The 21136-nt window shown below is 57.5% G+C and overlaps 2 protein-coding genes across 4 annotated transcripts in view; one reads left to right on the top strand and one right to left on the bottom strand.

The window, feature by feature from the left end:
- The window catches only part of SLC66A2 (solute carrier family 66 member 2), a 40968-nt gene extending 29910 nt beyond the window's left edge, over window positions 1-11058 (top strand). For both annotated transcript variants that reach the window (XM_017653201.3, XM_017653202.3), the window contains 2 exons: window positions 5270-5486; window positions 8642-11058. In XM_017653201.3, the coding sequence (XP_017508690.1) occupies window positions 5270-5486; window positions 8642-8849 (425 nt within the window). In that variant the 3' untranslated portion in view covers window positions 8850-11058. The remainder of the gene's footprint in view (window positions 1-5269; window positions 5487-8641) is intronic.
- A 596-nt stretch (window positions 11059-11654) lies between these two features.
- The window catches only part of KCNG2 (potassium voltage-gated channel modifier subfamily G member 2), a 45308-nt gene continuing 35826 nt past the window's right edge, over window positions 11655-21136 (bottom strand). For both annotated transcript variants that reach the window (XM_037007441.2, XM_037007442.2), the window contains one exon: window positions 11655-14994. In XM_037007441.2, coding sequence (XP_036863336.2) covers window positions 14224-14994 — 771 coding nt within the window. In that variant the 3' untranslated portion in view covers window positions 11655-14223. The remainder of the gene's footprint in view (window positions 14995-21136) is intronic.

Raw genomic sequence — 21136 nt, 5'->3', positions numbered from 1 at the left:
GTTTATGTACTTGTATTACTGGAGTCCTGTTAAATGTACTGAGTTGATTTTATGGTCTGCAACAAGACCTAAGCTGGTGATTGTTATCTCTGCACTTAAAAGATATTGATGTAGCCACTCCAGCTTTCTTTTGATTGATGTTAATACGACATATCCTTTTTACTTATAATGTATTTGTGTCTTTATAGTTCAAATATGTTTTGTAGGCGATAAATAATTGAATCTTGCTGAAAACCTCTGCCTTTTAATTTGGTTATTTAAGCCATTTACATTTAATGTGACTGTTGATAAGATTAGGTTAAATGTATCATCTTGCTGTTTTTAATTTGTACTGTCTGTCCTTTGCTTCCTTTTCCCTCATATCCTGACTTCTTTTTGATGAATTGAGTACTTTTTGTGATTCCATTTTTACACCTGTTGATTAGTAGCTATGACTCTTTTTTTGTTATTTTGGTGGTTGCTTTAGGGTTTTATTAATTTATTTTTTTTATTGTGGTAACAACACTTAATATGAGATCTATGCTCTTAACATACCTTAAAGTGTATGATACATTATTGTTGACAGTAGGTACAAAGCTGTATGGCAGATATCCAGAGCTTATTCATCTTGCTAACTGAAAGCGTATGCTGGTTGATAGTAACTTACTGTTTTCCCCCTCCCCAGTTCCTGGAAACCACCACTCCACACTTTGATTCTATGAATTTGACTATTTTACATACTTAAATAAGCATAATCATGCAACAAGTATACTTGGTATGACTGGCTTATTTCATTTATCTCAGTGTTTTCAGGGTTCATCCATGTTGTCACATATGTTACCATTATCTTTTTAAAGACTGAATAGTATTCCATTGTATGTATATGCCACATTTTATTCATCCATTCACCTATTGATGGACATTTTCATTAGTTTGTAGTGTCTTCCTTAGCTTATCTTAGTCCTGTTGTCAGGTGACACTGTACCATTTGGTGTGTGCTCTTGGGCCTTGCAATAGCATATTTCTGTTTATCTCCTGCATACCTCTTTGCAACTGTCATCATATGTTAAACTTTACATATGGTAAAATTCAGTACTACGTTGTTCTAATTTTTGTTTAGTTACTTATTGAAGAGATGTAAATGATAAGAAAACAGTCATATGTATTTATTCATTTAGTTACCATTTCTTTACTGAGCGTTCTTCATTCCTCCGTGTGGATCTGTATTTCCATCTGGTATCATTTCCTTCTTCCTAAGGACTACCTTGGACATTTCTGGTAGTGTGAGTCTCTGGTAATGAATTCTTTAAACTTTTAAGTGTAAAAAAAAAGTCTTTATCCTCTGCCTTCATTTTAAAAGATATCTTGAGGTATAGCATTCTAGGTAGACAGGTTAAAGATGTTGCTCCACTGTCTTGCACTGTTTCTGATGAGAAATCTGCTGTCACTCTTTGTTCCTCTGCATGTGATGTGTGTTTTTTCTTGCTGCCTTTATAATTTTCTCTTTATTGCTTGTTTTGGGAGATCTGATTATGATGTGCCCTGGTGTCGTTTTCTTCGTGTTTCTTGTGTTTGGGATCTTTTGTGCTTCTTAGATCTGTGATTTGTAGTTTCCATAAAATTTGGGAAAATTTTGGCCCTTTTTTACCCTAAATAATTTTTCTGTCCTTTCTTTCCATAGTTCAGGGGCTCCGGTCACACTCATAGTATGTCCTTTGAAGCTGCCCACAGCTCATGAATGCTCTTTTAAAAATTCTCTTTTCTATCATGTTTTTGGATAGTTTTCTCTTCCTGTGTCTTTAGGTTCACAAATCTTTCCTTCTGCTTTGTCTAACCTGATGTTAATCCCATCCAGTATATTTTTCATCTCAGATGTAATTTTCATCTGTAGGTATTTATTTTGGGGGGAAGGGTGGCCTTTAAAAGTATATGTAATTTTCCATATCTTTACTTAACTGTTTGGACATATGGACTGTAGTTATAACAACTGTTTTGATATCCTTGTTGGCTAATTCTAACATTTGTATCCATTCTCAGTTATTTTCAGTTGATTAATTTGTCTCCTCATTATGGTCACATTTGCCTGTTTCTTTGCATGACTAGTAATTTTTGGTTGGATGTCAAACATTAATAATCTTACCTTGTTGGGTTCTGGGTATTTTTGTGTTGCTATAAATATTATTGACTTTTGTTCTGGGATGTACTTACTTGGAAATAGCTTGAGCTTTTTAGGTCTTGATTTTAAGATTAGTTAGGACCGGAACAGTTCTGAGTCTGGGCTAATTATTCCCCACTTCTGAGGTGAGATTACTCTGCAGGCTCTACCCAATTCCTTGTGAATTTTGAGGTGTCCTAGTCCTGCCAATAGAAGGGCACTTCCAGCCTTGGGAGCGCTGGGCGGTGCTGGTGCTTTGGGTGGCTCTCTCACATGTGCTCACTGGTGAGTGCTCAGCTGAGTACTTGGGGACCCTCCGCAGGCCCTTCGTGTCCTCTCTCTCTGCAGCTCCCCTGCTGCTGCTCTGTCTTGAGACCCTTGCTGCCGTGTTCCCCAAACTCAGGTCCTTTGCTGAGGGTGTCTTCTGGGCTTGGCCTGGGTTCCCATTTGCTGTTCCACACCCTGGGGACTCTCTCAGGGCACATCCTGGGACGATTTTAGGCTTACCTCACCTGTTTTCCATCTCTTCAGAGATCACTGTCCTTCACTGCCTGATGTCCAGTGTCTCGCAAACATACACTTTGCCATTTTTTTTCCCAAAACTTCATATATTTTGACCTTTTTTTTTTTTTTTTTGGTTGCTTCAGACAGTAAATCTGGTTCCTGTTGCTCCATCTTGGCTGGAAAGAAGTCGTAGCTCAGTTTCAAGTTTTCTGGCTTGTATATTCCTCTAATCTCTCCTAGCTGCTTATGTGCGACTACCAGTCTGGTATGGGTTTTTGTGTCTCTTCTTCAGCCTGGAATGTGCAAGAGTGGAGGGATGATTAACCCTTCTTAAGCAGTGGCAACTGAGATGAATGGATCTTTGCTTCTTTTGTTCTGAGTTAGAATTGCACCCTGGGTGGCAGAGGAAATCTATCCACCATTCTCTCCTCTGTTAACCCCCACCCCAAATGGACATCTGCCGTCCTTCTGCTGTTCTTGGTAGTTCTCCTTAGATGGATTCCTTAATGATAAGTACATAAATCGAGGTTATTTAGAGTGTGTTAAGCTCACCAGTGCCTTTTTTTTTTTATTTTGGAAGACTGTATGCCTTGATTTTTCAGTGATACAAATGGAATAGCAGCCTGAATGAGTTGGCAGGCCGAGATGGGACTGGGCATTCTGATTCAGGCTTAGAGGCCACAGTGAAGACAGATGACCACGTCTGAAGACCAAGGGCATCAAATCATGCTGTCGATGAGACACGACCTTGGAAACACAAGCCAGCCGCCAGTGGAGTTCTCGTTTTTCTTGGCCTCGGCACAGTCTTTGTCTTCCCTCCCGGACATGTAATGGGTGCTGTTAAAATGCATATGAAGGCTTCTTTTCCTGATATATCGTCTTGGAAAGGTGCTGGCACCTTTTCCTGGATCTCAGAAGCGATGGTAAACCCAGCTCCTGAAAGAGACTGTTCTCTTGCGTGCAGTCAGGCAGGAACAGACTTCCGGAAAGAGTGTCGATACGATTTGCGGTCCCTCTCCTGCTGACCCAGTCAGGTCCCACCTCCTCCGAGTCATATTTCCCCTTGTGCACCCCGTTCTCAAAGTGAGCTCTGTCTTCCCCTCTCAGAGGTGAGCAGCGGTGTCCTCAGGAGCAGTGAGCTCCTGGACCTAGTTCTCTGATGCAGCAAAGTGCTGTTGACCAAACAGGTGTTGAACTGGGTCACTATTCCTTGTACAAGAATTTGCTCATGACTCATTATTGATGATGGTTCCACTACGAGGACCTTTTGAGAAAACCCATTGTTGGTTTATTGATTCAAAAAATATTTATTTGATTTCACCTTTTCCTGATCATATAATTGACCACATTACGTGAGTTTTTGTTTCAGCATTTCCCCACTATTCCTGGAGTGCTGACTCTTCTAACATTGGGTGGCTTTGTAAGTGTGACGGTGTTCCGCTGAAGACAGAGGTATTGTTTCATGTTAGAGTTGAGTTTCCATAAAAATCCAGGCATGAGCACTTACAGGAAGGTCATGGGGGGGGTTGGAGCTGGGGGAGCACCAGCCGCCTTCCCCATACCTGCATGTTGGCCCTGGTGAGCTGCTGTGGTGAGCAGACAGAGTGGGTCCATCTTTACCTGAAGAGATCTTCAGGCTGCTGAACTGGCTGAATAATTCGATAACTGTGACTGATGCCTGAGCTTGGTCTAATTTGGACTCTAATTTAAATTGTTGAAGTTTCATAAATCTGAATAGTTGGATTATGTTTATTACTAAAGGCATTGTAATGAGTGATGGTAAGAGACATACGTCTCCTAGGTTCTTAACACAAATTATTTGGTTTTCTAGTTTTCTGAGCTCAGGGGTTCTGGCCAGGTCTCTGTCATCTGTGCCCTGCTGAAAGAAGTGAGGGCTGACTTTTCTGTTGTGCCATGTGCTGGGGAAAGTGGGCCAGGGTGTGTCTGTCTACACATAGCCCTCGCTTTCTAAAGGAGTTCTTTAAAAATGATCTGTGAGGCTCTGTTTTCTGCCACAAATTACATGAAGTCCAATTTTGTGTGAGCATAGATCAGCGTGGCCTCCCGTACTCTCTGGTGACCCTTTTAGACCCAGAGTCAGGAGTTTTGATAAGGGGCAGCGATACGGAGGCAGATCTCCTGAGCATGTCCCACAAACAGCATGTAACTTGTGTGTCTTTGTGAGTGCTTATGGATTTTGACTCAGAAGGGCATCAATCGTGCAGGCAGGTGTGTGGTGTGTGGTGACAGTTAAATACCTTTATTAGGCCCTTATTATGGGCTTCGTAAGATTTCTAAGATTGACTCATTTAACCATCGGAGCAGCCCTAGGAGCAGGGACTGGTGTTCATCCTCTTTTAGCCAACAAAATGGGGACAGGAAGTCATAGAAGGAGGAGTGGGGGCCACACTCCTGGAAGAGATTCCAGGTGCCGGCACACCCCTACACCACCATCAGTACGGTTTTAGGGCCAGTGTAAGGATCATAGCGTCTTCTGTGCTGAGGTAATAACTGTATCGTGTTCCCACAGATGGTATTGCTTGCGGCCCGTCTCCCTCCACATGCTGACCTGGACCCATACGCTGAGCTAGACCTGCACGCCTCACCGGCCTCCTCTCTCTCTTGCCCTAGACTTTGACCCCCACCACTTCTGGCACTGGAGTAGCTTCGCGGACTATGTGCAGTGTGTCCTGGCCTTCGCGGGCGTGGCGGGCTACATCACCTACCTGTCCATCAACTCGGCCTTGTTTGTGGAGACCCTGGGCTTCCTGGCTGTGCTGACTGAGGCCATGCTCGGTGTGCCACAGCTCTACCGCAACCACCGCCACCAGTCCACAGAGGGCATGAGGTAGGCTTGTTCCTGCTTGCTGTGCCCACACGTTCAACAAAAACCAGATGTGTGCAAATCTGGCAGCTTTGTTCCAGTTATATTTGTAAAACTGCCAGTTATGGAGCGCTTGGGCTTAAACTCACTGACCTTTGACATCCTGATGCGCCCACAGAAGCTTGAGTGCTTGACCGTCTGGCGGAGCCGACACCGTCCACTGTAGAGCCGCTCCCTCAGGGCTGCCGAGCCTGCCATGTGGGAGTGGAGGAAGGGGGGTGGGGGATGAGAGGATGGGGGCGTCAAGGGGACGAGAGAAGACAGCAGAATGAGGGGGGACAAGAGGGGAAAAGGTGTGCACACAGAGTGAAGGGTGCGCATAGGTAGCCCTGCCACAATGGTGGCGTGGGGCAGAATGAAGGTGCCCGTGCCTGTGTCGTCACTACACTTGGACTGTCACCGTTTGCTGGGACATCCACACGCAGCTCTTGTATCTGGCATGCATGGGACACCTGGGGTTTGAGTCCCACATTGCTTCAACTTCCCAAGTCCAAGCTTTTATGATGGGCAAGGGCTGCCCAGGGTCAGCGGCAGGCTGGCGGAGCAGTTTGCTCAGTGGTGTCCATGCATCTTTTATGCTTTCATGTCATACCCAAGAAACCACTGGGTTTAACCCAAGGTCAAAGACCTACAGCTCTGGGCTTGTTTTGGATTTTGAATTAGGTGGGAAGGAGGGTAAGGTCTGGGCCAGCCTGGCTGGGCATGACGTGGTGTGGGGCTTGGGGATGCGTGGGGTTTACGTGCCTGAGTCGTGGCTCTTCGGGGGAGTGGGCATGGATGTGGGAGAGTGGCTCGCCTCTCTTGGGTGCTGGCCAGGGAGAGGCTTTCTGGACTGCGGGGCAGGGCCAGCAGGGGTGGTGACCTGGGGATTGCTGTGCTTCCCAGTTTGGGAGGAGCAGAGAATCAGGTAACGAGATCCAGTCCAGATTCTGTTAGTGGGGAGAGGGGGGAAGGAGAGCCAGGTGCCAGAGAAGCAGCTGGAGGTGGGGGTGAGTTGGGGGGCCTAGGAAAAGGGCCCCAGCTCTGGGCCACGGCAGTGGGGCTGGGAGGTGACCGTCTGGGCTCCCCTGAGCTGCTCCTTTCCTTGTCCTAGGAGGGGGTGCTCCTGGGGGTGCGACCTTGAGGACATCCTGGCATGCTGGACAGTGGCCCCGCTGGGGCTCCTTCCTTCTTTCCTGTTGAGGGCAAAGGAGCCGCATCCGGGAGAGGGGAACTCGGAGCTCGCAGGGAGCAGGGGGAGTCGTGCGGGGTGGGGTCTGCAGGGCACCACCGGGTTCCGGATGACCCGTGGTGTGGACGAGGAGCTGGCTCCGAGTGGGCGCCAGCTTGCTACCCCCCTGCCCCCCTGCCCACCCCCTGCCTCTGTCCTCCCTCTCCCCATCCCCCCGCCCTGTTCCCTGCACGGGGACCTTCCCTCCTGGGGAGCAGGTCCCTCCTCGAGTCATTCCTGTGGGAGGAACAACTTCATTACAGTCTGACCGATGGGCTGCTGTACCCCCAGCCCCCTTCCCAGGCTGGTTGGGGGGTCCTGCAGGGCTGTGGGGTTCCTGTCCCCCAGCCACGGCCGGCTGAAGGGCCAAGGCCAGGTGAGGCGTCTGGGCAGCTCCACGCCTCTAGGCACCAGGCAGAGCCTGGCAGAGCGATGACCATGCTGTCCGTGGGGAGGGGTCCCTGCGTGGTCCCTAGGGGCCCAGAGAGCCAGGCGGTACCTTCTGCCCCACACGAGCCCCTACCCTTACCGTGCACCCTCAGGGAACCATCTCTCTGCCTCCCAACCCCCTCCCCACCCCCATGCGTTAGTTCCTGCCTCCATGGAGGGAAGCCACAGTGTGGACGGGGCCACCAAACATGGGGGTGCGGGGCTCCAGATGGGGCTCTAGCGGCTGAGCTTTGCTGTGGAGCCAGAGCAGCTGGGCCCAGAGCCACTCCTGCTGCATTCCCGGCAGGGGCCCTCTCTGTGGGCTGCTGGCCTTCCTCCAGGGCTGCAGCTGGCTGCCGGGGGCTCTGGTGCAATGCATCTGCCCTCCTTCTCTGTCGGCGTGTGCAGGTGGGTGCCCAGCTGTGTGGGATCCCCAAGGGGTGACTGTCCATGTGCTCTTGTCTGCCTGCGCCCTCTGGGCCTCTAGGCGGGCTGCCTGGGCCCCCGGAGCCCCTGGCAATTGCGACTCCAATACGGGGGAAGAGTCCTGAGGTGTCTCCAGGAGGGCGAGGAACACGGGGGTGTGTTGTGTGTCGCTGGATTCCAGGACATCATTCTGACCCTCCCATCAGGTCCGGGGCTGGTCGCCTGTGAGGCGGGGTGGGGCTGTGCCCGCCGCTGACGTTTCCTACCAGTGAGCTCCCCTCCTGGCCTGTCCCGGGGTTTTCTCCAAGTGCAGCCCTGAAGGACCTCACACCATGATGAGGGGTGGGGTTGGGGGGTCGGGGCCAGGAGGGCTGGCAGAGGAGGGGCCAGTGAAGGAGACTCCACGCGGCTGCCCTCAGGGCCGGGGGCTCCCTGGAGTGTGGAGGTGGCCCTGCCCTGGCCGCCTAGTCAGGCCAGGCACTTGCAGCTCTGAGCATCCTGTCTGCTGGGGAGCCTGCCCTCCCCTCGGTCTTTGCACGCCCACCCCACCTGCTGCTGGAAGGCCCAGGGGCGCGCTTGGAGGGAGGACTGGCAGGAGCACAGAGCAGAATCACCCTCAGGCTGTCTCCTGCTGACGGGCCTGGCTGGGCGAGAATCCAGAGCAGCCTCCTCTGGGCTCTGCCCTGCAGCCTCTGGTCTCCTGGGTCAGGCTGGAAGCCCATGGCTGGAGGGAGTGCAGGGCACGGAGGCAGGCCAGAGCGCCGTCCAGACAGCGGCCTGCCCAGGTCCTGGGGCTGCACGAGCAGCCTGGCCTTCCCAGTCTCTTCTGAGGCCCCACTGAGTCTGAGGGTTCCACCAGAGGCTCCTGCAGCCAGGAAGGGTGGCCTGAAGGGCCCACTGCTGACCCCTCCCTGCTGGACTTCCTGTCCCGGATGTGCACACTGTGGCCTTGGTGAAGACGGGCGGGCAGGCCAGGGCTTGCGTGGACCGACCCCTTGGTGCCCCGGCCCCCTGGCTTGCACCCCTGACCTCTGTCTGGCCTGTGTCTCTGCAGCATCAAGATGGTGCTCATGTGGATGAGTGGCGACACCTTTAAGACGGCGTACTTCCTGCTTAACGGCGCGCCCCTGCAGTTCTCCGTGTGCGGCCTGCTACAGGTGCTGGTGGACCTGGCCATCCTGGGGCAGGCCTATGCATTCGCCCGCCACCCCCAGAAACCAGCCCCCCATGCTGTGCACCCCCCTGGTGCCAAGGCCCTCTGAGGCAGCTGGGGAGCAGGAGGCTGTGGGCGCCGGCCCGGCCACTGTCCTCCCTGCACAGGGCCCCTGGCCTTGGGGTCTCTGTCAGCCTCCGTGGGCTCAAGGAGGGCCGAGGACTGCGCCCATGTACCCGACGATGAGTGTTTATACCCAAGAGCCAGGCTTGGGCTGTTTTCAGGGCGACGGGGAAGCACTGCGGCTGCTCTCAGAACGGCCCGGCCGGAGCCTGGAACCTGCTCGACCCGGGGAAAACCAGATGGGCCACAGGGCCGGGGCACCAGGAAGCGGCCCCCACATCCCAGCCCTGCCCATCTCCTCTCCCACAGTGGCCCAGGCCCGGGCGAGCCTGGCACAGGTGGGGCTGGGGATCACCTTCGTCCCAGGACGGCCTGGGGAGTGGACGCCCTGGCAAAGAAGCGCGTAGGGTGGGGCTGGGTTTTGTATGCGCCCAGGATGCGCGGGAAGGAAGCCGTGTGCACACATGGGCTGTTGTCTGTGTGGCCAGAGCTGTCTTCTCCAGGGCCGCCTTTGCTGAGCAGTGCTGCCTCTGGGGCCTCAGGACTCACGGGACTCGGCCCTGCTTGGCGGCTGAGTCCAGAGGCTGCCCATGGGTCCTCTGCCTTGTTACTTACCAGTGTTCCCTGCTAGGCAAAGGCCATGCCTGCATCTGTAGCAGCCAGGCACTGGTCAGGGTGAGCTCGGGTGCTGGAGTCCCCAAGAGCGATGAGGTGTGGGGGGCCCGTGTGCTCCCAGGCAGGTGCACCAGCCATTCCCACAGAGGCCACACCTGGCAGGACATTTCCTCTTCATTCAGGGAATTGCAAGCACCTGCAGCCTTTGATGTCCTTCTTCCAGGACAGGGGGATGGCTGCAGGCCAGGATAGGGGACAGGAAGCAGGCATCCCTAGTGGGCAGGGTGTCCCTGCTGGCGAGGCACCCCGGACCTCACGCTCTGGGCTCTTGGGCATGCAGTGGCCTCCCAGGTGCTGGGGTGGCCTGGTGTGGGCATCCCTGTGCACCCTCAACCTGTCCGCACAATTCTGCACCTGCCTGTGGTGGGGCTGCTGGTCTGACACCAGCTCCGTATTTGTCCCCACCTTTCCATTTACACAGTATCCCAGCTGGCCCAGCAGTCCCCAAGGCCGGGCATTGTAGATGCTTCTGTGTGGCCCCCAGGCAGCCTCTGCCCTTCTGCTGGGTGGAGAGGTGGACAGTGGGTCTGCTCTGGGTGGAGAGTGTTCAAAGCCATCTCCTCCTGCGCTTTCCTCAAAACTCCTGAGTGTCTGAGTGAGATTCTGCTTAGTTCTTTGGCCTGTAAGGTACTTTGAAAATGTTTTGAAGGGAGATGTCTTAACAGCAGTTGCCTCCACATTAAAACATCACTGACTGCAGTGACTCGGGGTGCCATGTGTGGGGACAAGCAGTTCTGTCAGTGTGGTAGCTTTAAATCAATAAACTGCTCAAGGATCCAGTATGGCCTTGTCAGTGGGGGCCCGGGACAGAGTGAGTGCTGCTTCCGTCCTCGTTCCACCTCGGGGGGAGGCCCGGGAAGGCTGGCTCAGGGCACTGGCCTCTGCCAGGCTGTCCATGGTCTCTGGGCCGGGCCGGTGCCCCCTCCGGCTACGGCCTGGCCCTGGGAAGCCTTGGCCTGCCCGTGCTGCCCTGAACCGACCTGCCGCTGCGGCCGTGGCTGCCCTGCCCGGGGTCCGGGCTCCCTTGCAGCTGGGCTGTACCGCCTTTGGTGCTGTGCTCGCTGCCAGTTCACATGGTTTCCCCAACCACGGATGCTTCAAAAGGGGTGAAGTGTCTTATTTAAAGGCCAGGAAGTGTTTCAAGGGAAAGTGTCAATTCCGTATAGCAATAAGGGTTGGGGCTGTTCACTGCAAAATGGGCAATTTCCTTTGTTTCACAGAGTATTTATGTTGGGGCAGGATATCAAAATGTGAAATTAAGATGCATGAAAGCGATGGTAGTTTGAGTGTTCTGGTGAGTCCCTGCAGCCTCCAGCACTGGCCGCGAGTCGCAGAGTGCACTGTGCCCCTGGAGCCGACCCAGGGTGGCGCTCGATGTGGCCCTCTGCCAGGAAGCAGGGGCCCTCATTGTGGACCCTGGAGCCCATCTACTGAAGGAGAACAAGGGTCCTACTTTGGGGGTGGATTTTTATATCCTTCTGATAGTGTGCCAATTAAAATGAACTATTTTAATTAAAAAACTGTGTTCAGTAGAATTTCAAATAGTAAAAATACAAAATATATGACGGTGCCTCTTTCGGGAACTCATCTCTGCTTCTGAAACCTTACGTGTCTATTTCTGTGGCTCGGCTGAGAAGGGATGCAGGAAGGATGCCTGTACCCCTCTGAGGAGCCCAGCCGCGAGCCTGACCCTGAGATCGGGACACAGCCGCCTGGGGAGGGGGCAGTGTCCCAACAGCCCCACGGGTTTGGCCTTTTAATCACAAAGCACACGGTTACTTTCTCCCAAGCTGTAAATCTCTGTTTTTATAGCTCTTCCTCCCAACATGGAGAACCTTTTGGAAATGGCAAACTGGGCATGACCACTCTCTGGCTCCTGGGATGGGAGGCCCAGCCCACCTCGTCCCGTTGTGCCTCTGAAAGCGCAGAGCCAGTGAGGAGCTGAAGGGGGCACTCTCACTTGCCCGTGGCTCTGGAGCCGCTGTTGCCTCCCAGGGTCCATCTGGTCACGAAGAGACTGGGGGGCTGGTGCTGGAGAGGGGACAGGGAGGGAAGTAGGGGGTGGGGGTGGGGGAGGAGCAGGGGGTGGGAAGGAGGAGTGCTGGGGTGCTGGAGACACAAGGGCCGCGGGTTGGAGAGCTTACAGATGGTCTGTGAAGAACCGGGGGTCTCTGCTGATGCACGGGTGGGACGATCATGACCCAGTGCCACCTCGGCTCTGTGGCCAGTCGGGTCGGATCCACCCTCCTGAGTGGGCGGCCCGGTAGGGCGGGACATGCCCTCAGAACCTCCTGTGGGCTGGTTACAGCAGCCGGATTCCCCCCGCAACCCCCTCCCCCAGTCCCCGGATAGTTTCCTGCTGTGCCTCGAGCATCCCGGGCTACAAGGAAGTAGCGGTGCTGCTGTCACTCCGTGGAATCTTACAGGAATCACATTAAGTCTGCCACGTGGCAGGAGTTCTCAGCGTGGACTTCGTGTGTGTGTGGTACCAGGCCAGTGTGGAACTGGCGAGTTCCTAGACCCCCCCTACCCAGACGGGAAAACTGAAGCCATAGCCAGCAGTGGCCTGCCCAAGGCCCATCCTGAGGGGCCGTGGCCGGCATGGAAAGGACATATGCAGAAGTGAGGGTGGGAGGGGGTCCCTGGTACCTGAGAGGGGAAAGGAAACCCGGGGACTGGTGGTCTGCTTGCTCCGTGGGATGTGTGTCATGTCTCCATGGACCTAGATGGCTTCTGGTGCTCCAACAGCTCTCCTGGTCTTGGAGGGCACCTGGGGTGGGAGTGGGATGGGACCACCATCCTTGGAGGCATGACTTGTGTTTCTAGAGGTCATGGTGAGGGTCACCGAGGCCCAGTGCATGGGAGGGAGTGGTCTGTCCCCAGCGGTCACCAGCTGTGTTGTATGAGGCAGATGGCCCCGTCCTTGCCCCAGGCAGACCCCTGCTCGCCGTGGCCTGGGGTGCGTGGACCCAGGACGGAAGGAGAAGGGGTGCCTTGGGGAGACTGCCTGCAGGTCGCCAGTGGGAGGTGGGCTTCACCTCCTTGGGGGTTGTGGACGCTCAGCTCATTCTGAGCCCCGGGAGGCTCCTGACTGCTGGTGAGACCGACTTGCTTCAGTGTCCCTGCTCCCTGGTGCACCCGACGCTGAGAGGCGGGCTCAGCAGGTAGAGCCCAGGTGCACTGTGGGCGTCTGAACCGGACGTGGAGCGAGGGAGGCAGCTCGGGTGGGGGAATGGGAGCCGTTGGGGGCCAGCCAGCCTGCCTGACCCCTGCAGAGCCTGGTCGCTGGAAGTCCCGCCCATTCAGCCCTGGGTTCTGTCCCTGCCCTGGTCCCTGAGAACAGCCTGCGTGCTGTGTGGCTGCAGATCCGGGACTTGGAGGGCCACCCCCAGCTTCATGAGCAGGAGCTCTGTCCGTGGAGGGGGTCCCACTCTCTGCATGTCAGGACTCCCCTGGGATTGCAGAGACCCCTTCCTGGCCCAAGCCTCTGTGCTCCCAGGCGGGAGCTGCTGAGAAGAGGCAGCACCGGCCTTAGGGATGCAGCCCTGCCCCACCCCAGCCTCCCCGCCTCCCTTTCCAGCCCTGGCCTCCCCCTGCCCAGCCTCTCCGGCCCCTCCCCGCCTCCCCCTGCTCCGGTCAGTGGCCCCGTGCCACCTCCCCCTTCCTCTCCCAGCTCTGGCCCCAGACCAGGGGCCCTGCCAAAGCCAAGATGGATGGCGACAGGGTGGGCACCAGCATCAGGTGGCATCTGGTTGCAGGGCACCTCCTGAGGGCTTGTGGCTGCAACATCTCAGCTAAGATGAGAGAGTACAAAGCACGGCCCAGAACGTCAGTTCCTCGGTATCCAGCAGAGATCCGCAGGCAGGGCAAGGCTTCAGTAGCTGGTGCCTGCCCACGGGCCCTCCCCTGGCCTCCACTCCAGGCCTGAAGAGCCAGGGGTGTGCCCAGAGGGAGGGGAGGAATCCTAGAGGGTGAGGATGTGGTCCACAGGCCAGCGGGAATGGATAGGCACACAGCAGACCTGTGCTTTGCAGAGGCATGTTCAGAGGAGACGGGGTGAGCAGGTGTCCACTAAGGATTCTGCAGAGTTAGTGCCAGGGAAGGGGCGGTCAGGGCTAGGACCCCTCGAAGGATCTGGGGCTGTGAGCATCCTTGTCACACCTCTGTCCCTGTCCCTTGGCAGGGAAGTGGGTTTCTGCAGAGCTGGGTGTGCAGAGGAGGCCCATCTCCTGGCCCACGGGGGGATGTGGCAGGAGTGGGAAGGGTCTGTCCCCATCCCCACTGCTGTTCCAGGGACCCACCTGGCTGAAGAGCAGGGAAGGATGGCAGAGGCCTGGGGACAAGTGTGGCCTTCTGGCATTTGCTACTGGGCTCGTAATTTCTGGACTTCTTGAATTTATTTTTAGCTAGTTAGACACTCAACACTGCAAAGGGCATACAAAGCAAGGAGCACAGGCTGGTGGTTCTAGGACGGGCTTCACCCAGCGCAGGATGGCGCTTGACCCCGCCTGTGAGTCTGGCTGGGTGGCCGCGTCCTGGGCTGCGCGGTGGGGCCCGTGCACGTGAGCCAGGCCCAGGCAAACCGCCGACGCAGCGAGGCCCTCGCGAGCCACAAAGTCGGGCCCACCCCCTCTGGGCAGGGGAGGGGAGGGGAGGGCTGCGGTTCTTTCCCAAAGCTCCGAGAGTCAGGCGGCCCCGCGCGCCATCAGCCCGTCCACGGAGTCCGCGGGGACGCCGTCGGGCCCCTGCGAGCTGTCCTCGGTGGCCGTGGCGGAGCGCGTGCTGTCCTCGCGCAGGGTCGGCTCGGGGCTGGCGGCGCGCTGCTGGTCCTTGAGCTCCGAGTAAGAGCGCGAGAAGGTATGGAAGATGGAGGTGACGGGGAAGGCCATGAGCAGGATGCCACTGAGGATGCTGCTGAGCGCCACCACCTGCCCGGGCAGGCTGCGCGGCACCATGTCGCCGTAGCCCACGGTGGTCATGGAGATGACGGCCCACCAGTAGCTGGCTGGCACGCTAGAGAAGTCGCGGCGCGCGCCCAGCTCGCGCTCGGCGAGGTGCACGAGCGGCGCGAAAAGGGCCATGGCCACGCAGAGGAAGAGCAGCAGGAGCCCGAACTCGCGCGCGCAGCGGCGCACGGTGAGGCCGAGCGAGCGCAGCCCCAGCGAGTGGCGCGCCAGGCGCATCACGTAGAGCACGCGCAGCGCGCGCAGCAGCCGCAGCACCAGCCCCGCGCGCTCCAGCAGCTGGTGGCCGCCCGCGCCGCCCGCCGCCAGGCTCACGAGCAGCGACACGTAGAAGGGCAGCAGCGCCAGGAGGTCCAGGATGTTGAGCGGCGTCCGCAGGAAGGCGCACTTGCTCTCGGCCTGCAGTGAGCGCAGCAGGAACTCGAAGGAGAACCAGGCCACGCACACCGTCTCCAGCACGAAGAGGTTGCGGCACTTGGGGGAACACTCGCCCTGGGGGGAAAGGAGACGCGTGTTGGGGTGGGGGTCACAACCAGGCCGCCCCTCCTCTCGACCCGACCCCAGCCCACTCAAGGGCGCAGCTGCAGCAGGGTGGCAAGAGGTGTGGGCAGGAAGCCCAGTTCCTGGGAAGGAAAAACCAGGTGACTCGTTTCTGGCATGAGTGCATGACCTCCCCAGACAGCACTGGGGAAAATCATTTAAAAACAACCATAAAAGCTCCTGGAAAGAGCTGTAAGGGCGAACACCAAAGGAAACACCTATTCAAGCAAACCTGAAAACTCATTACCAAAGGTGAGAGAAATGCGCCCCCAGCGCCATGAGGTGCTCCAGAAGGCGCCCAGCTCACCCCGGGCGAGCAGGACTGGAGCGCTGCCCCTCACCCCCAGCCGCCGGTCGCTGGGCCTGGGTCCCAGCTGAGACAATGGCGAACCTGGGAAAGCAGCTTGCCGCTGGCCCCAACCCAACCCCACCCCAGGGCCCTGGCAGAGGTGTCTGAGGGGGGGAAGCAGGCCATAAAACAGCTCCATTTCTTCCCATAGGAACTGGTGGGGAGGCTTGAGCCGAAAGAGGCCCTCAACATCAGTGGAGGTTAAGGGAAGCAGGAGAGATTCGCCGAGTCCTGTGAAAACCTGTCATCCAGGCAACCAGGGCTGCCTGAGCTGTGCCTCCCTCAGGAGCACAAAGGGGCTAAACGCTGTGTGTGCGGAGTGTGCATGTGCGCTTGAGTGCATACGTGTGTATGTGTGCGAGGAAGGCATGGGGCAAGAACAGACCTTGCTAAAGTCATTCAGCCAGTCACAAACAAGCAGGTAACAGTAGGATACATCAATAAAGCTATGTTTAAAAATGGACTCGATCTCAAGGTAGACGCCGTGAGTAGCCAACAGGGTGTGACAAATTGCCTGCCAAGGCCTTGCTGGCAACGCAGTGCAGGGCCGCCCAGGCATCTGTGGACAGGAGCCACAGGGACCATGTGGCCTCTCCCAGCTGGTCTGGCCTCGCCTCACCTTTGCCCCTGAGCTCCTGCCCAGGCTAAACCCCCTCCCAGGTCACCCCGCTGCTGTGGAGGACCTGGGGGAAACGTGAGACTCAGGCACTATCTGTCATGCTGTGCTGGAGGTGGGACATGGGCCAGACCAGCTGCTCGGCCTCCTGGGGAGCTTGCGCCACCCCTGCCTGGCTGCGTCCCTCTGAGCACTTAAGGACAGAACCTCATGCCTGCCCAGCTGCTGAGCCCTCCCACCAGGGGATGACCAGGGGCAGCCTTGGTGCCTTTCCAGGACCTACCTGAGGCTTTGGATGGGGACAGGTCAGGTTCAGCTGCCAGTTTTCAGACCCACACACTGGCCGTGGCTCTCCAGGGCACAGAGGTGACCGGGACTCCTTGTCCTGTTATACATTCAGGGTGCTGGGTTTTCACTGGTCTGCAAGGAACTGGGCAAACCTCTCCCAGGAACAGAAGCTGCATGGAAGGGCCCCCAGGCACTGCACCCACAGGATCCAGGTCCCCAGGGTATAGTGTGTGGCCCCTGGGGTGCAGAGAGTGTGAGCCCCTCCACCTCCCCCATGAGAACTTGGGAGGGTGGAGCCGCTGGCTCTGCTCACCCTGCCCCGCAGCATCTGGTGGCAGTCACAGCCCCTAGCGGGAGGCCACATGCTGACAAGGCCACAGCCAGGGGGATCTGGGTGCCCCTCGCTCTTCCAAAAGGTTCCGCAGGACCCGGACTAGCTCTCATTTATTTTCCCGGGGACTCAGGTCCCAGGAACCCAGCTTCTGGGCTGACTGTGGCCCCAGAGCTGGGGCAGAGGGGCCTGCGGGGTCAGTCTGGGGCCTGGGCACCCCCACCTGGCCCAGACCCATTATCCTGGACAGTCCATCAGGGCTCGATGGAGCTCACGGCACTGTGGCTCGTTGCTTCTGGGGCCACCCAGCTCCACAGTATCACAGGTTTGGAGAAGGGTCCTGTCTCAGCTCTTGGGGTTGCCCATTCGCCCCCTGAGGGGCAATTTAAGGCTGGTCCAGCAGCACGTAAGTGGGAGTGCTGAGTCCACTCCTGAGCCTTGGTGGGGAGCCAGGAATGGGGGCTCTGAGCCCCAAGGGTGAGGGTCTGACTGTATCATGCCCCCTGAGTGAGTCAGGTTCAGAGAAGTTAAACCAGCCCAGGGCAGCCTGTGGGCACCCTGGATGCTCCCGTTCACCTGGGGTACTGACGGAGCAGCAGGGGCTCTCTGCTGGGCATCATCTGACCAGTGGGAAAACTGGATTCAGGTGGAAAACCCCTACTGACTAGTATTCAGCAAAGAGAGAGCAGCTGGGGTGCATGGGGACCAACGTGGGTTCAGAGACCCCCCACAGGAGGGGACCCCATCCTAAGGGATGGTGGTGATGGGGAGGGGGCATGAGCTCAGACACAGCACCAGAGCTGGGGGGTGATAGCACCTGGCCGGCCTCCCTAACTGCTCAGGAGCCTACTGACCCCAGCCTAGGGGCATCTGTGGTCCTGTAACCACAGCTCCAGAAACACCTGTGCCCCTTTGCACTGAGCCCAGCTTCCCACTCTCAGCACTGCTTCTGGCCAAGTACAGCTTGGGCCCCACTGGGGTGGGCTGAGATTACCAGGGTGGGGAAGGCAGCTGCCCTCACCCCGTAAGTGAGGAGCAACCCCCGGATGCCCACCTGGAGCCAGAGGGAAGGAGCCGGCCTGTTGGAGCTCCCCAACACACACACACACACACAAAGACCAGCCATGGCGGTCAATTGGAAGGAGCTATTTCTGGGACTTCTAACCCAGAAAACAGGCCCTGATTTATGATAATTTGACACATTTGGCCTATTTGGCCAAAATCAGGTCAGAAATGAATCTGTGCTCAGCCTGGCTCGCCCAGTTTTGAAGCGCCCCTGTACTCATCTGGCTTCGCTGCATTTTCACTGACATTTGGGGCTTTAGCCAGGCAGCAAGCTGCAGGTGCCCCTGTGAATCTGACATTGGCTGTCGGTGCACTGGCCCCAAGAGTGACACACAGCTGTCTCCACCCGCCGAGGTGACAGGGTGATGCCCGCTCTGCCTGGCACCTTTGAAACTATCTGATTACTCAGGGCCAGGAGGGCCACGCGCCTGCTGTGGTCGCTGTGCTCCCATCCGGGGACTGAGGGGCTGCACTGGGTGTCCTGCTGACAGCTTTTGACCATCTGCTGTCAGGGGTGACAAGGGGCAGGCTCTGGCCCAGAAGACAGTGGACCCCAAGGTCTGTGCTGGGCTCGGGGGGCAGGGTCCGGTTCCAGCCCGCACGGCCTCCCCGTCCCCAGGCGCTGCTATGGCGGCAGTGCCCGTGTCTAGGGCCCCGATCCAGGAGCACAGCCCAGAATGCACAGCCCAGCCGGGAGTCCAGGCCTGGGACCTGAGCCTGCTGCCTCTTGCCCTGGGCCCTGCGAGGAAATACAAGTGACCGCCACGGGAGCCCCAGCAGCTGAGCCCTCTCTTCTCACTGCGTCTGTGCCACACTGGAGCCCCATGCCCACCCCATCCGGGGCTCTTCCCCTCTAGCTGCATGGTGCAGGGAGCTGAGGATGGAGGCGCTCTGTGGGAAGGCCTCAGGGGGGCCCCTCAGCTCAATATGCCTGACGGAGGCTGTGGGAGGTCGTGGACACCCAGGGGCACAGTGATGCCCAGAGCAGGCTGGAGGGGTGGGGGCAGGCATCTCAAGGGGGCCCCTGAGGTGAGGGAGGGCCCTGAGGCATGGGCAGAAAAGGCAGGGCTGCCTGGGGCTGCATTTGGGAGCTGGAACCCAGAGAACAGAGGCAGAGGTTGGCCTGTGCAGGGAGGAGGCAGGGAGGCCAACCCTCGGGAGGAGACCCCAGGGAGAGAGAAGTGGGATTTGAGGTTGGAGATGTTAGCCTGGGAGCGTGGGGCTGGTCTCAACCTGGACAGAGATGAAGGGCCAGAGGAGGGGCAGACAGGGTGCCAGGGCCCAGAGAAGCCTGCAGGGTTGGGCCCAGGGTCACTGCCAAGGGTTGGAGGAGGCACCAGGAAGTTGGGGAGAACACTTGGTGGGCCCAGGGATGCTGGGAGCAGGTGAGAGGGGGCTTTTGAGCAAAAGGGAGTCTGCGAAGGGGTGTGACCCAGGGGCAGGAGGAGGAGCTCCGGAGCCACCCAGAGGTCGGAGGGCAGCCAGGCTGTGGGGGGCAGAGCAGGAGCCCGAGACGGACGGCCCAGTGAGCCTTCTCCACAGGACGTGCTGGGAACCCGGTGCCCACTGCTCACCAGAGATCCCTCTCGGGGCTCCCACGGGGCCACCACCAGGTCCCCAGGGCCCTGGGTCCTGGTGGCATTGTATCTGGCCCTATGGGCAGACCCGTCTTGGTGAAAGGCCCCTGGACACTTGCTCTTCCCCAGAGACTGCCCGGGGTTCTAGGTGCCAGTGTGCAGTGTGCGGGGGCCCCGCAAGCGCCTGAGCCCTGGGGCCAGGTCCCTTCTCCAGCCTCTTAGAAGGGTAGGTGCTGGACGTCCTCACTGCAGCCCAAGAACAAAGGCCTCCGGCGCCCCCGGAAGCCTTCCCTTTGTCGTTAGGTTGAGCTAATTATAGACACTTGTGAGAACTAGGGGGTGGCTGGTGCAGGGACCCACAGGCTTCCCACTCCCGAGTATCTAGGCACCGCAAAGCTGAGTGTCGGGCTCAGGATGTGTCTATAAAGCGTATGGAAATGCCTTCATCTACTATTACCAAAAAGCCAGCCCCAGGGAGCAGCCAGCAGCGCTGTACAGGCACTTGCGCCGGAGCGTCTCCAGGGCCTGGGGACGGGATGCTGAGCTTGTCGCAGGGACATGTCCATGTTTCGCAGAGATCGCAGAGCTCCTCTGAGCAGCTGAAAGGGTCATCTGGGCCTGCGCCCGGGGCGGAGGGTCTGGAGGTCCAGTGGTCTGGGCAGCCCTGGGCATGGGCGGAGTGCTAATTCATACAAACTGCTCACAGACATTTTTCAAAGCATGCGTTTGCATCAGCCTAGAAGCTCCGGCCTCGGGAGGGGGTTTCTCAGGGAGCATCCACGTGGCTGACTGCAGAGAAGCATGTACTGGTCCCCGGGGCAGATGGGCAGTCCCCGTAACTGCCTCGCAGCCCCCATAGTCCCTGTCTCTTTAGAGCGGCACCCCCGACCAGCCCTGGCCACCACAGTCACTCCTGGGAATCCTGGGCCCAGCGTCTGCCCCATTTCTCACCTCGTTTCCCACGCTTTGTCTGTCTTGCCCTCCAGACATGAGCTCACTCCTGGGCCCAGGCAGCTCGGCCGTGAACCGGGCTCTGTCCATTCTTGGCTTGTGCACAGCACCGGTCTTCATTCTGTGGACACGCTGCCTCGTGGCCCCAGGTGCACAGGCTCTCTGCCTCTGTGGCCATGGTCTTTTGTCCTGTCAGGGCCTCTCCCCTTGTCTCCCTTCCTCAGAGGGGCGAGGCAGCAGCTGATGCTCTGTGTGCTGGCAGGCTCGTGGCTGCTGGGCTGAGCACAGGACCAGTGGGGGCGGGCCTTCATCGGGGCCGTGCCAGCAGATGACACCCTCCCTTCGAGGGGCCGGCTCCTCCAGAGAAGGCCCTCAGGCTCCTGCGGGTGGTGGGGTACCTGCAGTGGGCATCCTGAGTGGGGCTGGGTGCACAGGCCCTCTCACCATGCCTGCTGTTGTCCTGACACTCTGCAGTCTCGGAGGGGCTTGCACCCCCAAATCCAGTTCACAAGCCTCAAGTCCCAGGGGGGTGGGTGGCCAGCGCTGAGCTCGCCCCCTGTTCTCACCCCCTGCAGCTGCCTCCAGTGTCCCATGTTTGGGACCTAAGCTGCAGGCAGGGCAGGCAGGCTGGATGGGGACCAGGAGACCTCGGGGGTGCTCAGGCTGTGGCCCAGGCTAGTGAGGTGCCGTCCATGCCTGCAGCGGCCAGTGGGGGCAGGGGACAGGTCAAGCTGGAGGCTGAGAGCTAGTCCAAACTGACCTTTGGAAATGAAGTGGCTTTGAAAACCATTCTTGGAAGATGCAGCCTGCGCAGCATGGTGTTCATTTGGCACTTGGCCCTGTTTTGATTTTCTAGTGAAAACAGAAGCGCTAGACCACATTTCTCCAGCAACAGAGGCTGTGGAGCAGTCAGTGAC

Source organism: Manis javanica, chromosome 9, assembly GCF_040802235.1.
Source record: "Manis javanica isolate MJ-LG chromosome 9, MJ_LKY, whole genome shotgun sequence".
NCBI lineage: Eukaryota > Metazoa > Chordata > Mammalia > Pholidota > Manidae > Manis > Manis javanica.
Note: the sequence above shows the minus strand (reverse complement) of the source record. Positions and strands in the feature narration are given on the sequence as shown.